The sequence below is a fragment of the Mus musculus genome, chromosome 5 (genome assembly GCF_000001635.26).
Source record: "Mus musculus strain C57BL/6J chromosome 5, GRCm38.p6 C57BL/6J".
In the NCBI taxonomy this organism is placed as follows: Eukaryota; Metazoa; Chordata; class Mammalia; order Rodentia; family Muridae; genus Mus; species Mus musculus.
Genome location: NC_000071.6, coordinates 34,685,770 through 34,701,898, shown reverse-complemented (window position 1 = coordinate 34,701,898; position 16,129 = coordinate 34,685,770). Strand labels below are relative to the sequence as shown.

Genomic DNA, 16,129 nt, shown 5'->3' with positions numbered 1-16,129 from the left:
TTTAAATTAACAGTACTTTCCAATAGTGCAGTTTAGTGTCTGTATCTTCCCTCTACCAACATAGTTCTAATGAAGGTGACAAAGGTCTCCTCCAATGGTAGAGGAAGTGAAGAGCTACCATTGAGTTAAAGAATGTCAGGGATGAAGAGATGGAAATGTCTGTAGTCTCTCTTCATTTAATTCATTCTTCTCTGCCACAGGACCTACATCTATCATTCCTAAACCCCAAGTCCAGTCTCTCTGCCTCTCAGGTGACAATGGTTATTAAACTATTTATTTCTCAACTTTATTTGATTATTCAGACACACCTCAAACTCCCAAAAGTCTGTGGCATCTACCATTGCCCCCCCCCCAGCCTCCTAATTATCTCTAAAGCCTACTCTTGACTTTCATTACTGTATAGTCAGGGTTCTCTACAGAAACAGAACTAGTGGAATGAATATATGGGAAATATTAAAATGGCTATAAACTTGTGGTCTAGCTAGTTCAACAATGGCTGTCTACCAATGGAAAATCAAGAATTCAGTAGTTGTTCATTAGTCCAGGAGGCTGGATGTCTCAGTTGGTCTTCAGCATACACTGGAATACCAAAGAAATAGACTCTAATGTGAAGAAATACACTTACCAGAGAGAGTGAGAGCAAACAGGCAAAAATCAAGAGCTTCCTTCTTCCATGTTTATACATAGGCCAGAAGGTATTGCCCAGATTTAAGGTGGATCTCCTCACCTCACAAGATCTGGATTTGGTGTAGCTATTCCTATTTCTTTTTTTTTTCCAAAGCAGCAGTTAATTTTAATGACCATGTAGTTGTCAGTGTCAATCATTATAACTGATTTTATTATCATTCAAAAATCAGCAACTTAAGAACCCTTTGTAGTCTTCCAAATTGGCCAGTGGAATCCATGGCAATCAAAAGAAGAAGAAGAAGAAAAGCATTTTCTCATATTCCCATAGACACAAAGGGATAAAACACTGTGATAATTTGAATAAACTGCAATTTGTAGGGAACATATATAAGTTAACAATAGAAGTATCCTTTCCTGTTTGACTGAGACAATGACACCCCCAAAGAATCTCATTATTCCAGTGATAAGCTCTAATACATTATTGGCTGTGTTCTGCCATTACCTACCCTATGCACATAACAGTTATTACTCTTTCCAAATGAGCTTAGACACAAACTGATGTTCTTGAACACCAAGCCATGAATAACTAATATCAATCAACCAGAGGTGATACAGCATTGAAATTCATTTTACTACTCCTGTTTTAGACTTCCCTTCATCTTTTTTTAGCTATTATTAACAATTGGTGATTTTTATTAGATATTTTCTTCATTTACATTTCAAATGCTATCCCCTTTCCTAGTTTCCTCTCTGAAAGTCCCCTATACCATCCCCCAGCTCTGCTCCCCAACCTACCCACTTCTGCTTCCTGGCCCTGGCATTCCCCTATACTGGGGCATATAATCTTTGCAAGACCAAGGGCCTCTCCTCCCATTGATGACCATCCTCTGCTACATATGCAACTAGAGACACAAGCTCTGGGGGGTACTGGTTAGTTCATATTGTTGTTCCTTCTATAGTAGGGTTGTAGACCCCGTTAGCTCCTTGGGTACTTTCTCTAGCTCATTCATTGGGGGCTCTGTGTTCCAACCAATGATGGCCAATCAGGTCATCTTCTGCAACCTATACAGCTAGAGACACAAGCTCTGGGGGTACTGGTTAGTTCATATTGTTGCTCCACCTATCAGGTTGCAGACCCCTTCCGCTCTTGGGTACTTTCTCTAGCTCCTCCACTGGGCGCCCTGTATTCCATCCAATAGATGACTGTGAGCATCCACTTCTGTACTTGTCAGACGCTGGCATAGCCTCACAAGAGATAGCTATATCAGGGTCCTGTCAGCAAAATCTTGCTGGCATATGCAATAGTGTCTGGGTTTGGTGGTTGTTTATGGGATGGATCCCTGAGTGGGGCAGTCTCTGGATGGTTCTTCCTTCTGTCTCAGCTCCGAACTTTGTCTCTGTAACTCCTTCCATGGGTATTTTGTTTCCCATTCTAAGAAGGAAAGAAGTATTCACACTTTGGTCTTCCTTCTTCTTGAGTTTCATGTGTTTTGCAAATTGTATCTTGGGTATTCTAAGTTTCTGGGCTAATATCCACTTATCAGTGAGTACATATCATATATGTTCTTATGTGATTGGGTTACCTCACTCAGGATGATATCCTCCAGATCCATCCATTTGCCTAAGAATTTCTCTGTTTAGTTTCTGTTTCCAGGATATGTCCATTGATGAAAGTGGAGTGTTGAAGTCTCCCACTATTATTGTGTGAGATGCAATGTGTGCTTTGAGCTTTACTATAGTTTCTTTAATGAATGTGGATGCCCTTGCATTTGGAGCATAGATATTCAGAATTGAGAGTTCATCTTGGAAGATTTTACCTTTGATGAGTATGAAGTGGCCCTCCTTGTCTTTTTTGATAACTTTGGGTTGGAAGTCAATTTTATTTGATATTAGAATGGCTACTCCAGTTTGTTTCTTCAGACCATTTGCTTGGAAAATTGTTTTCCAGTCTTTTACTCTGAGGTAGTGTCTGTCTTTTTCCCTGAGATGGGTTTCCTGTGTGCAGCAAAATGTTGGGTTCTGTTTATGTAAACAGTCTGTTAGTCTATGTCTTTTTGGGAATTGAGTCCATTGATACCAAGAGATATTAAGGAAAAGTAATTGTTGCTTCCTGTTATTTTTGTTGTTAGAGTTGGGATTCTGTTCTTGCAGCTATCTTCTTTTAGGTTTGTTGAAGGATTATTTTCTTGCTTTTTCTAGGGCATAATTTCCCTCCTGGTGTTCGAGTTTTCCCTTTATTATCCTTTGAAGGGCTAGATTCGAGGAAAGATATTGTGTGAATTTGGTTTTGTTATGGAATACTTTGGTTTCTCCATCTATGGTAATTGAGAGTTTTTCTGGGTATAGGCCTGGGCTGGCATTTGTGTTCTCTTAGGATCCCAAAGGGAGACAACTCTGGAGACAGAAAACCTAGGAAAGAAATTGGGAACCATAGAAGTGAGCATCAGCAACAGAATACAAGAGATGGAAGAGAGAATCTCGGGTGCAGAAAATTCCATAGAAAACATGGGTCTTCCTATTTCAAATGACTTAATTAAGAAAAATTCCTTAAAGGTGCTCCCAGTCACTTGGGTTTTAGTTAATTCCAGCTGTAGACAAGCTGACAACCAAGAATAGTCATAACAAGTCCATCCTTTGTCAACTTGACACACAATCATATCTCATGTCATGATTAATTTCCACATGGAAGCAATAACCAGTTCATAATTATGCCTAACCATCCCATGTACAACTGCAAACACATTATAAATTTTAGTATAGGTGGCAATGTATACTTGAGGGATATTCTTTTTTTTTTTTTTTTTTTTTTCGTTTTTTTCAAGACTGGGTTTCTCTGTATAGCTCTGGCTGTCCTGGAACTCACTCTGTAGACCAGGCTGGCCTTGATCTCAGAAATTCGCCTGCCTCTGCCTCCCAAGTGCTGGGATTAAAGGCGTGTGCCACCACTATTCTTTTAGTATCTCCAGACTTAAATATGATTAACTGTTGGAACACAGACCAAGGATGGTATAGTTAGAAGGGAATTCTGAATGCTTGTGAGAAAATGCCAAAAAACCCAAGAGTCTTGTGAACTCAGTTTCTTCAAAAACATTGTTCTTGGAATGTCTCTTGAGCCCCTCCAGGTATAGTAGATAGGAGTGAGTTTGTTTTATTCCTTACACCTGGCTTTTGTTATTTCTTTATGTCTCTATGAAGAATGTTTTTTCTGGGTGCAGCTTATTCTTGTGATTGAACACCTTAGTAATGTGATTCTTCTTAACTCCCAGAGCATAAGTTGCCTGATATTCTGATTGAAGTTGGCTATTGCATGAAACTTTAGTCCGCCTCATTTTTAGGCTCCATTCTCACACAAATATCTGTGCAAATACATCTTAACAAAACATGACAGAAATACTCATAACAATTATAATCTTTGTTTCAAAACTGATCACATGGCCTTAGCTGATACTTATAACTACCTTCTTCTACTACCCATTATTCTGTATTCCCTCCACCCTTAGAAAGTACCTAAGCTGGTTTTGGCTAATCCTGGCATAATTCATACCTTCATTCCTGAAGGTCTGTACCCTTTGTCATCCTGCCAAGATTGGGTTGTAGTTTCCCATCGACTGTAATCACAGGACCTGATATCACCAAGAGACACCTCGAAGGATCTCCTTTATTCCAGACATAATCTTTCTTACCTCCATTGTGCAGAAGCAATCCAATCTCCCCATGGTAACAGGATCAATCACCCCTCCTAACACTGTTATTCTTTTCTTAGCCTGTTGGTTTAAGGGCATTAGAATCCCAAGATGGCCAGGAGGAAGTCTGAGCTTCCAGTTCAATGCAATGTTTGTTGTATCTCCTGGTAGGTGCTCTCCCCTCTCTGGAACCAAAGTTTCTAAGCTAGTAAGAACTTAAAGTCACAGGAACAGGAAGCAAAAATTTTCCTAATGACTTTTCCAGATCCTTAGTGAAGGGTGATAGTGAGTAGAACTATTTCCTTTTCTAATTTATGATTCCTGGACCCATGGATCCTGGCTATACCACATATAGGATACTGATTTAAAGCATAAACCACCTTCTGGAAAAACCTACCCCAGCACTCCAGGCTGCTGCTTTCTAATTGACTCTGAAACTATATCTTCAAAAGACCATTCCAACTTTCTGTCAGGCCAGCTGCTTCAGGATGGTGGGGAACATGGTAAGACCAGTGGTTTCCACAATTGTGGGATCACTGTCTCACTTCTCTGGCAAGTGAAGTGAGTTCCTTGGTCAGAAGCAATACTGTGTGGAATACCACAGTGGTGGATAAGGCAGTCTATAAACCCACAGATGGTAGTTTTCACAGAAGCAATACAGGCAGGAAAAGCAAATCCATAACCAGAATAAGTATCTACCCAAGCAAGGACAAATTATCATTTTCACAGAGGCAGTGTCCAATGTAGTCATCCTGTAGTCAGATCCCTGGCTAACTGATCATCATGGGGAATGGTGTCATATCTCTGGTAGATTTGGCACTTAGCAGCAGCTATACCCAGGTCAGATTTGGTGGGTGGAAGTCCATTTTGTTGAGCCCATGCATAACCTCCATTTCTGTCACTATAGCCACTTTGTTTTTGAGCAATGACAGGTATGGCTGGGGAAAGAGGCTGGCTGTCCACAGAATAGACCATATTAACTATTTGATTACTGAACCCTTCCTCTATTTAAGCATTTACACGGGACAAAAGTATTTTATATTCTTTGCCCATTTGGAAAGAGCCACATACTTCTTCCCCAAATGTCTTTCTCACCAATTTTCCAATCATGCCCAAAATCTCCAAGTCTAGTCAATTCATTGGCTATAGCCCATCAATTAGTGAACAATCACAAATATGGCCATGTCTCCTTTCAAACAAAATGTATGAGCATGTATACTGCCCAAAGTTCTGCCCACTGAGAAGATTCCCCTTTGCCGGTATCTTTCAGCGTTGTCCCAGAGAGGGGTTTAATGCTGCAGCTGTCTATTTCTAGGTGGTGCCTGAATAACATGTAGAACCATCAGTAAACCAGGTCTTAGTCTTCTCTCTTAGTCAACTGATCATAGGAAACACCACATGAGGCTAGAGGTGCATGTTTGAGAGCAGACAGAATTACAATGGGACTAGAAACCACAGGCATTTGGGCAACTTCTTCATGTAATGCGCTTGTGCCTTTAGGACCTGCCTGTCTTTAGACACCAGAAGAGGATGTCATATGTCACTATGAATGGTTGTGAGCCACCATGTGGTTGCTGGGATTTGAACTCAGGACCTCTGAAAGAGCAGTCAGTGCTCTTAACCGCTGAGCCATCTAACCGCCCCCCCCAACATATATATACTACTTTGTGAGCGACCAGTCAGTGCTTTTAATCAGTAAGCCATCTCTCCAGCTCCCAGAGACAGGGTCTTGATCTGTAGTCAAAGTCTGCCTCAAACCATGACCCTCGGCCACTACTGCCTTCATGCAGGAGGCACGGGCATGTTGCACCACATCTGACCAGAGAGATCTTTGAAAACCACAATGAAACTGTCATTTAAATATTCTCTGAGCTCAAGACAAGCGTTTCCACATTTCTCTGGCCTTAGTTTCCTTTCTGTGAGAGAAGTAGCTGTCCACACAGCTACACAAACACCACCTCCTTATTACCAGGTTACCTCGGAAACCACTTCCTTCCTATGTTCATAAGGAAGCTGAACTTAGACAAAATGTTCTACTTCCCTGTCCATATCCAGAGGAAAATATTTTTGAGCAAATGCTTAGGTCTGGAAAAATATTTTTAGACTCTTCTCAAGCTAGACACAACTATATGGAAAGCAAAGGAGAGATGGCCCAGAGTTATGATAGGAATGTTATGATATTTGGCTTGACACCATGACCCTGTTCAGTACAACCTTTATGTACATGTGATCATGAATCTTCACTTAACCATTTCTACACAAAATTAGTGAAGGGGATCATTTTAATTGAAAAACTATGCAGATAGGAATTCAACTCACATGCCGGGTGAGGTGGCACACACCTTTAATCCCAGCACTTGGGAGGCAGAGGCAGGCAAATTTCTGAGTTCGAGGCCAGCCTGGTCTACAGAGTGAGTTCCAGGACAGCCAGGGCTACACAGAGAAACCCTGTCTCGGGAAAAAAAAAAAAATTCAACTCATATAAAATAAACAAAACACAACAAACTTCCTGTCATCTTTTGTCTTGGCGGTTACCAATAGATAATAAATACACAAGCCACATGTAGAAAAAGACACATGCTTTTACCATCCTAGAGCCTTAGAAGTAGGGGTAGAAGGATCAGAAATTCAAGGTCAATTTACTGAGTGAGTCTGGAGCCTGCCTGTTATATCAAACCTATCTCAACACACCCAAACACCCATAATACATGCAAGGCTGAGCACTGAACACTTACCCAGCACATTCTTCGAAAACATTTTGAGAGGGAGAATTCTGCTTCAGATTCCATTTACACTCTTTCACAATATCTGGAGGTATCTCTGGTAAGGGGACTTCTGACTTCTACACAAACCAAATATATATCAATTAGTGTTTTCATAGTTTACCAGTCATACAAAGAACCTAATGCCTACTCTACATTTTTTAAAGTATATGAAATAATAAGTCAAAGTATCACCCAGTACCACACTCCAGCACTCAACCTATTTTCTGCTTTTTAAGCCTGTTCTTATAAACTCAAAACATACAACAGAACACAGGATCTCTTTGATCTCTTCGAGATCCTGTTTTATCCAAAAGGTAAGAATAGCAAGGCTGGGGATGTGGCTGATAAGTAGAGTATTTATCTAGCATATAAACAGGCTTAGTTCTTAGCACTCAACAAGCCTAGCATGAAAAACACCCCAAGTCTATGAATGGATGGATGGATAGATACAAAAAGGAAAAAAAGACTATTATTGTTTAACAACAATATTATGTTGTTGTTATTAGATGGGTGTTTTGCTTGCATGTATGGGTTCCACCTGTGTGTAATACCAACAGAAGAAGGCATCAGACTCCCTCAATGGAGTTATAGACAGTTGAGCCATCATGCAGGTGCTGAGAGTTGAACCCAGGTTCTCTAGAACAGAACCAGTGCTCTTAACCACTGAGCCACCATTCCAGCCCAAGAAAAGTCTTTAAAAAAGACATTCCTGGGCCAAGGACTCAATGGTATAATATTTGCCTTGAGTTCAATCCCTAGCAGTGAAAATTAATTAATTTTTTAAAAATTACAAAATTGACTCATTCTAATTCTACAACATGGATAATCATTAAAAACATTATAATGAATAAAATAAACCAGTTCCAAAAGAGTTAGCTTCACTTATGGATATATATGTGGGCAGTAAAATCTGAAAATGTTAGAAAGTAGAAGATTAATTGGTACATGTGGGAGAGAAAGGAGATTAGACTGCTGCCAGTGCTTTCTTTTTGCAAGATAAAAACATTTTAGAGTTTGTTTACATAACAGTATAAATATACTTAACTACTAAACTATACTATTAGAAACAGATACCACACTCTGGTCACAGCACATGGAGAACTCAAGTTGGTACTGACCAGGAAGCTTTCACCTGGCTGATTCACTTTCATAGTACCTGAGGTACTATGTAAGTTTCCAGGGAAGAAAAGTCATCAATAATCTTAGGCAGCTGTGAACACCGTGAGCTACCATAATGGACAGCATTGCGAGAGATGTTCATTGGTGGCACAAATGTTATGAGGATAACAAATCACTTTCCGGTTGGATTTAAGGCTAACTCTACAGGAGGAAACTCATACCTACTACTGTAAATCTGGCCAAAAACACATGATCAGGGAGTACACAGGCCCCGGGGGTAAATAGACTATTATTTTGTTAAATAGTATCAAACTGCACCTCAAATTTGTGATTCTATACCCATAGACAAGTAAAGCTCTTAGTTCACCCCAGAGAATTTTCTTTGTGCAGTGGTTGGTGGTTAATGCAGAAAAATGACAGTTGGTCAAAATAAAAGAATAAGTGTGTACAGAATCCTCAGCCACAATGGGACATCATGTTTCTTACCCCTAAGATCCAGCTGTTCTCTTTGGAAGAGGGGACAGAAAGATTACAAGAGGTACAGATTGAGAAGAACTTGATCAAATGGTGTCTTCTGGACGTGACATCTACATTCACAAACTCATAGAAGCTGTGGTTATCTGCACAAAACCTTCACAGGATCAAGTCAGTAAACCATCTAGCACAGAGAGGAAGGGGCTCACAAGTTCCCACCCTAGATAAGGAGCTATTGACCTTTGATAGCTTCTGAGGGAAGAAGACAGAGTTTTCATTAAAGGTGTGGTCTTTGATAAGTCAAGCATACTTGATATGGCACACATAGTGGGTTATTTTTTTAAAAGACATGAAGTTAGGAAGAGGTAGAATGTGAGAGTTGGATCTGGGAGGAATTAGAGGGAAAATAGGAAGTAAATATTATCAAAATACACGATATGCATGAATGAAATTCTCAATTAATGAAAATATTACATTCAGGAGAAATATTTTCTGGGCATGGTGTCACACATCTTTATTCCCAGAAAGCAGAGGGTGGAGGATCTCTGTGAGTTCAAGAGCAGCCTAGATTACAAAGTTCTAGGACTTTCAGGACTATTTACGTACAGAGACTCTGTCTCGAAAACCAGAACAAAGAAATGATTAAGTAAATTTCATCTTATATATTTGAAATAACAGTTAAAATTACATAGCAGGTTGATTCTGTTAATACTATTTAATAATAAACTCTAAGTAGAGATGCTATTTTCAGTGTTTCCAAAACTTCATATTAATTTTCACAGAAATGAAAAGATATCTTTCTAAACATCAGTGAAAAGAGAAGAAATGTTAAACTAAAATCCAACCACAGGCAGGGCAGTGGTGGCACACGCCTTTAATCCCAGGACTCGGGAGACAGAGGCAGGCAGATTTCTGAGTTTGAGGCCAGAAACCTGATACTAAACAACACAAAGGATTTTTGTTGTTGTTGTTTTGTTTTTTGAGACAGGGTTTCTCTGTGTAGCCCTGGCTACCCTGGAACTCACTCTGTAGACCAGGCTGGCCTCAAACTCAGAAATCCGCCTGCCTGTGCCTCCCGAGTGCTGGAATTAAAGGCGTGGGCCACCACCACCTGGCTGACAAAGGATTATTTTTAAGAAGAGGTAATAAGGGTGCAAATTTACCAGAGGACTCGGTGCCTTGCTAATTTAATACTTTAAACATAGTATATAATAGGAAAGTTCACTTTAATGGATGGAAAGAAAGGTAGATTTTGAAAATTTAGAGAATTCCCACTTCTCAGCTACAAAGTTACAATAATCAGAACAATGTGGTACTTGGGCAGAAATAGATATGTAGTGGAATAGAAAGATGATCAGAAGTTTGTTTTTTTTTTAAGTACACCTATTCTTCCATGCTAAAATATACATTTACTTTGGTAATTTTAAAAAAGCAAGGCTGAAGAGATGGCTCAACAGTTAAGAGCACTGGCTGTTCTCCCACTCCTGGGTTTAGTTGTCAGCACCTACATGGTGACCCTCAGGCATCCATAGCTCTAGCTCCAGAGGATCTGACACCCTCTTCTGGCTTCCATAGGCACTATGAACACATGTGGTATACAGATATACATACAGACAAAGTACCCATCACATAAAATAAAATTTTACAGCTGAAGAGATGGATCGCAGTAAAGAGCACTGGCTGCTCTTGCAGAGGACCCAGGTTTGGTTCTCAAAGTCCACATGGTAACACACAACCATCCATAACTCCTGTTCCACGGGGTACAACACTCTTTTCTGAATTCTTGCATCAGGTACACATGTGATACACATATAGGCAAAATACTCAAACATATTGTTTGATTTTTTTTTAAATTCATTTTATTTATATGAGTACACTGTCACTGTCTTCAGACATACCAGAAAAAGGCATCAGATCCCATTACAAATAGTTGTGTGCTCTTAACCACTGAGCCATCTCTCCAGTCCCCTTGATTTTTTTTTAAACTTTGCAGTTCTTATTGCTTAGTTATAAAAGTGCCGTACATAAGCCGGGCATGGTGGCACATGCCTTTAATCCCAGCACTCGGGAGGCAGAGGCAGGCAGATTTCTGAGTTCGAGGCCAGCCTGGTCTACAGAGTGAGTTCCAGGACAGCCAGGGCTACACAGAGAAACCCTGTCTCAAAAAAAAAAAAAAGTGCCATACAGCCTGAGTATTAGAAAGAATATCTAATGATGAAAGCTGTATACTTTTGGCCATTTTGCTTGGTTCTACATCCATTTGGAGTATACTTTTTTCTTGTGGTGTGAGATAAGAGTACCACTTCATTTTTTTTATGTGAATTTCTACTTCCAGCATAATTTTTGAAAAGACTATGCCTTCTCCTTCTGGGTAGTCTCAGTAGCTTTACAATAAATCAGTTAACTGTAAGCTTATTGGTTTACTTCTAATTCTCAGTCTACACCACTGACCTATCAGTCTCTATCAAAGTACCACATTATTCTTGATTATTGTAACTTTTTAGTTGAGAAATATGAATTCTCTAATTATGTTCTTCCCCACCCCAAGGAATACAACTATTTGGGGTCTTTTAAATATACATTTGCATTCTAAACTCAGTTTGCTGATTTTTACAAAAGGAGCAGATCAATTTGATGGGGCATAGAGTGAAAACAAAGAGCAATTTGCTAAGTATGGACATGTTAACAATATTAACATATCTTTTGATCCGTGAACATGGGAGGTTTTCTCATTTAGATGTTCTTTAATTTTTTCCATGTTTCATTACTGAATATATAAATGTTGTATTTACTCTACTATATCTAAGCATTTTTTCATTTTTTGATGAAACTATAAATGCATTTTCTTAAAATAAATTTTGTTATTTGCTAGTATATAAAATTACAACCAAATTTTGTATAACTATCTAGTACCTATGAGCCTTGCCAAACTCATTTATTAACTCTAGTAATGTTTCTTGATTATGTAGATGTAGATTCCTTAGAATTTTCTCTCTATAAAATTATATCACCTCAAATAAGATAGTTTTATTAATTCCTCTCCCATCTGTATACATGCACTTCTTTTTTAAATTATTTTTTGACTTAAAAAAAACCTATTTGTTTAATGTATATGAGTACACTGTTACTGTCTTCAGATACACCAGAAGAGGGCACCAGATCCCATTACAGATGGTTGTGAGCAATCATGTGGTTGCTAGGAATTGAACTCAGGACTTCTGGAAGAGCAATCATTGCTCTTTACCACTGAGCCATATCTCCAGCCCCCAACCTTTGTTTTTTAAAACCAGTAGTGTTTGGTTTTACCTTCCGTCTCTGAGATATATAACTCTGGTTTTTGGTTACTGTGATGGTTTGTATATTCTTGGACCAGGGAGTGGCACCATCTGCATGTGTGGCCTGGTTGGAATAGGTGTGTCACTGTGATTGTGGGCTTAAGACTTTCAGCTCTGCCTGTGCCATGCCTGCCTGGATACTGCCATGCTCCCACCTTGATGATAATGGACTGAATCTCTGAACCTGTAAGCCAGCCCCAATTAAATGTTGTTTTTATAAGACTTGCCTTGGTCATGGTGTCTGTTCACAGCAGTAAAACCCTGTCTTAACAGTTACTGAAGCAGTGTCAGGCATGGATTCCCTCTTGTGGAGTGGGCCTTAAGTCAAATAAGTCAGTGGTTGGATACTCCCACAAGTTTCATGCTACCACTGCCTAACCATATATATATATGTGTGTCGATTGCCGATGTCAGTCTGAGGTACTTGTGATAATAAACCAGATCCCAGGCTCACTCTTCTATGTATAGAACTGGGTGGAATTTTTGTTCATTAATTATGGTTTTTTTTTCCTTGTTTTTAAAATCTATTTGGAACATTAAACATGACAGAAGTAGAAAAAAGGGCTGGAGAGATAGCTCAGTGGTTAAGAGCACCAACTGCTCTTCTGAAGGTCCCGAGTTCAAATCCCAGGAACCACATGGTGGCTCACAACCATCCGTAATGAGATCTGACGCTCTCTTTTGGTGCATCTGAAGACAGCTACAGTGTACTTAGATATAATAAATAAATCTTAAAAAAAAAAGAATTAGAAAAAAATCTCTTATGAAGTCCTCTATGAATGGAAATTGTGAAAAGTTCCTGATTAGACAGAAACTGTTCCACCTCCAAAGGAGAATTTGCAGTATAACTGTGGCTTCATAGAATGAATTGGGTGGTGTTTCTTCTATTTCTATTTTGTGGAACAGTTTGAAGAGTATTGATATTAGGTCTTCTTTAAAGGTTTGACAGAATTCTACACCGAACCCATCTGGTCCTGGGCTGTTTGTTTGTTTGTTTGTTAGGAGACTTTTAATGACTGCTTCTATTTCTTTAGGGGTTATGGGACTGTTTAGATGGTTTATCTGATCCTATTTTAACTTTGGTATTTGGTATCTGTCTGGAAAATTGTCCATTTCATCCAGATTGTCCAGTTTTGTTGAATATAGGCTTTTGTAGTAGGATCTGATCATTTTTGAATTTCCTCAGTTTCTGTTGCTATATCTCACTTTTCATTTCTGATTTTATTAATTTGGATACTGTCTCTGTGCCTTCTGGTTTGTCTGGCTAAGGGTTTATCTAGCTCATTGATTTTCTCAAAGAACCAGCTTCTGGTTTTGTGGATTTTTTGTATAGTTCTTGTTGTTTCTATTTGGATGATTTCAGCCCTGAGTTTGATTATTTTTTGCAGTCTACTCCTCTAGGGTGTATTTGTTTCTTTTTGTCCTAGAGCTTTCAGGTATGCTGTTAAGCTACTAGGTGTATGCTCTTTCCAATACCTTGTTAAAGGTACTCGGAGCTGTGAGTTTTCTTCTAACCACTGTTTTCATTGTGTCCCATAAGTTTGGGTATGTTGTGGCTTCATTTTCATTAAATTCTAAAAAGTCTTTAATTTCTTTATTTCTTCCTTGACCAAGGGATCACTGAGTAGGGCATTGTTAAGCTTCCATGTGTATGTGGGCTTTCTGTTGTTTTTGTTGCTATTGAAGACCAGACTTAGTCTGTGGTGATCTGATAGGATGCATGGTATTCTTTCAATCTTCTTATATCTGTTGAGGCATGTTTTGTGACCAATTATATGGTCAGTTTTGGAGAAGGTAGCATGAGTTGCTGAGAAGAAGGTATATTCTTTTGTTTTAGGATGAAAAGTTCTATAGATATGTTAAATCCATTTGGTCCTTAACTTTCACTGTGTCTCTGTTTAGTTTGTGTTTCCATGATCTGTCTATTGCTGAGAGTGGGGTGTTGAAGTCTCCCACTACTATTGTGTGGGGTGTGATGTGTACTTTGAGCTTTCTTTTATGAATGTGGGTGCCCTTGCATTTGGAGCATAGATGTCTAGAATTGAGAGTTCTTGGTAGATTTTTCCTTTGATGAGTATGAAGTGTCCTTCCTTATCCTTTTTATAACTTTTGGTTGAAAGTTGATTTTATTCAATATTAAAATGGCTGCTCCAGCTTGTTTCTTGGGGTCATTTGCTTGGAAAATTGTTTTCCAGCCCTTTACACTAAGGCAGTGTCTGTCTTTGACACTGAGGTGGATTTCCTGTATGCAGCAAAATGTTGGGCCTTGTTTATGTATCCAGCCTGTTTGTTTATGTCTTTTTATTGGGGAATTAAGTCCATTGATGTTAAGAGATATTAAGTAATAGTGATGCTTCCTGTTATTTTTGATGTTATTTTTATGTTTGTGTGGCTATATTCTTTTGGGTTTGTTGAAAAATTATTACTTTCTTGCTTTTTCCTACGGTGTAGATTCCCTCCTTATATTGGGTTTTCTATTCATTATCCTTTGTAGGGCTGGATTTGTGGAAAGATATTGTGTAAATTTGGTTTTCCCATGGAATATATTGGTTTCTCTTTTTATGGTAATTGAGAGTTTTGCTAGACTGGCATTTGTGTTCTCATAGGATCTATATAACATCTGCCCAGTATCTTCTGGCTCTCATAGTCTCTGGTGAGAAGTCTGGTTAATTCTGATAGGTCTGCCTTTATAGGTTACTTGACCTTTTTCCCTTACTGCTTTTAATATTCTTTCTTGTTTTGTGCATTTGGTGTTTTGACTATTATGTGACAGGAGGAATTTCTTTTCTGGTCCAATCTATTTGGAGTTATGTAAGCCTCTTGCATGTTTATGGGCATCTCTTTCTTTAGGTTACGGAAGTTTTCTTTTTCTTTTTCTTTTTTTAGATTCATTTGTTACACTCCATATTCCATTCCCTGTCCCTCCCACCCCCCACCCCACCTGACCTCTAAACTCCTCAGGGCTGGAGAGTGTCATGAGGGTTAGGTGCATCATCTCTGAATGAACACAAACCTAGACATCCTCTACTGTATGTGTGTTGGGGGCCTCATATCAGGTGGTGGATGCTGTCTGTTTGGTTGTCCAGTGTTTGAGAGATCTTGGGGGTCCAGATTAATTGACACTGCTGGTCCTCCTACAAGGTGGCCTTCCTCCACAGCTTCTTTCAATCTTTCCCTAAGACAACAACAGGGGTCAGCTGCTTCTGTCCATTGGTTGGGTGCAAATATCTGCATCTGACTCTTTCAGCTACTTCTTGGGTCTTTCAGAACCAGTCATGATAGATCCCTTTTTGTGAGCACTCCACAGCCTCAGTAACAGTGTCAGACCTTGGGACTTCCCCTTGGACCTGTTGCTGGGCCTTCTTTTCTTCAGGCTCCTCTCCATTTCTATCCCTGTAATTCTTTCAGACAGAAACAATTATGGGTGAGAGTTTTGACTGTGGGTTGGCAACCCCATCCCTCACTTGATGCCCTGTCTTCCTGCTGGAGGTGGGTTCTATAAATTCTCTCTCCCTACTGTCCCAATCTCCTATTTTCTGAGGTTGCCTGTTTATATTCTTTCTGCTAGCCCTCAGGGCTTCATTTCTTTTCCCTCACCCAATATCAGATCAGGTTCCTCTCTCACCACCACCTCCCCACACTCCCCGAACCCCTGTCCACTTTTCCTCCCAGGTACCCCCCCTCCGCCCCCAACTTGTGATTGCTTTCTTCTCTCTCCCAAGTGAGATTGAGGTGTCCTCACTTGGGCACTTCAGCTTGTTGAGCTTTTTGAGTTCTGTGGACTGCATCTTGGGTTTGTTTTATGGTTTTGTTTTGTTTGTTTGTTTGGCTAGTATCCACTTATTAGTGAGTACATACCATACATGTCCTTTTGGGTATGAATTACCTCACTCAGGATGATATTTTCTAGTTCCATTCTTTTGCCTGCAAAACTCAGGATGTCCTCATTCTTAATAGCTGAGTAGTACTCCATTGTGCAAATGAACCACATTTTCTGTATCCATTCTTCTGTTGTGGGACATCTGGGTTGTTTCCAGCTTCTGGCTATCACAAACAAGGCTGCTATGAACATAGTGGAACATGTGCCCCTGTGGCATGGTGGGGCACCTTGTGGGTATATTCCTAA

At 39.5% G+C, this 16,129-nt stretch overlaps 1 protein-coding gene across 13 annotated transcripts in view; it reads right to left on the bottom strand.

Annotated features, from left to right (window-relative positions):
- Grk4 (G protein-coupled receptor kinase 4) overlaps window positions 1-16,129 on the bottom strand; it is a 95,056-nt gene that overhangs the window by 53,407 nt on the left and 25,520 nt on the right. For 11 of the 13 annotated variants that reach the window (XR_003955582.1, XR_003955585.1, XR_003955584.1 and 8 more), the window contains one exon: window positions 7,046-7,152. Coding sequence is in view for 6 of the 13 variants with exons in the window: in XM_017320670.2 (XP_017176159.1) it covers window positions 7,046-7,152 (107 nt within the window). In the remaining 7 variants the exon portion in view is untranslated. Of the gene's footprint in view, window positions 1-625; window positions 3,037-7,045; window positions 7,153-16,129 lie in introns of those variants that run through there. The other 2 variants (NM_001080743.1, XM_030254138.1) reach the window with 2 other exon arrangements.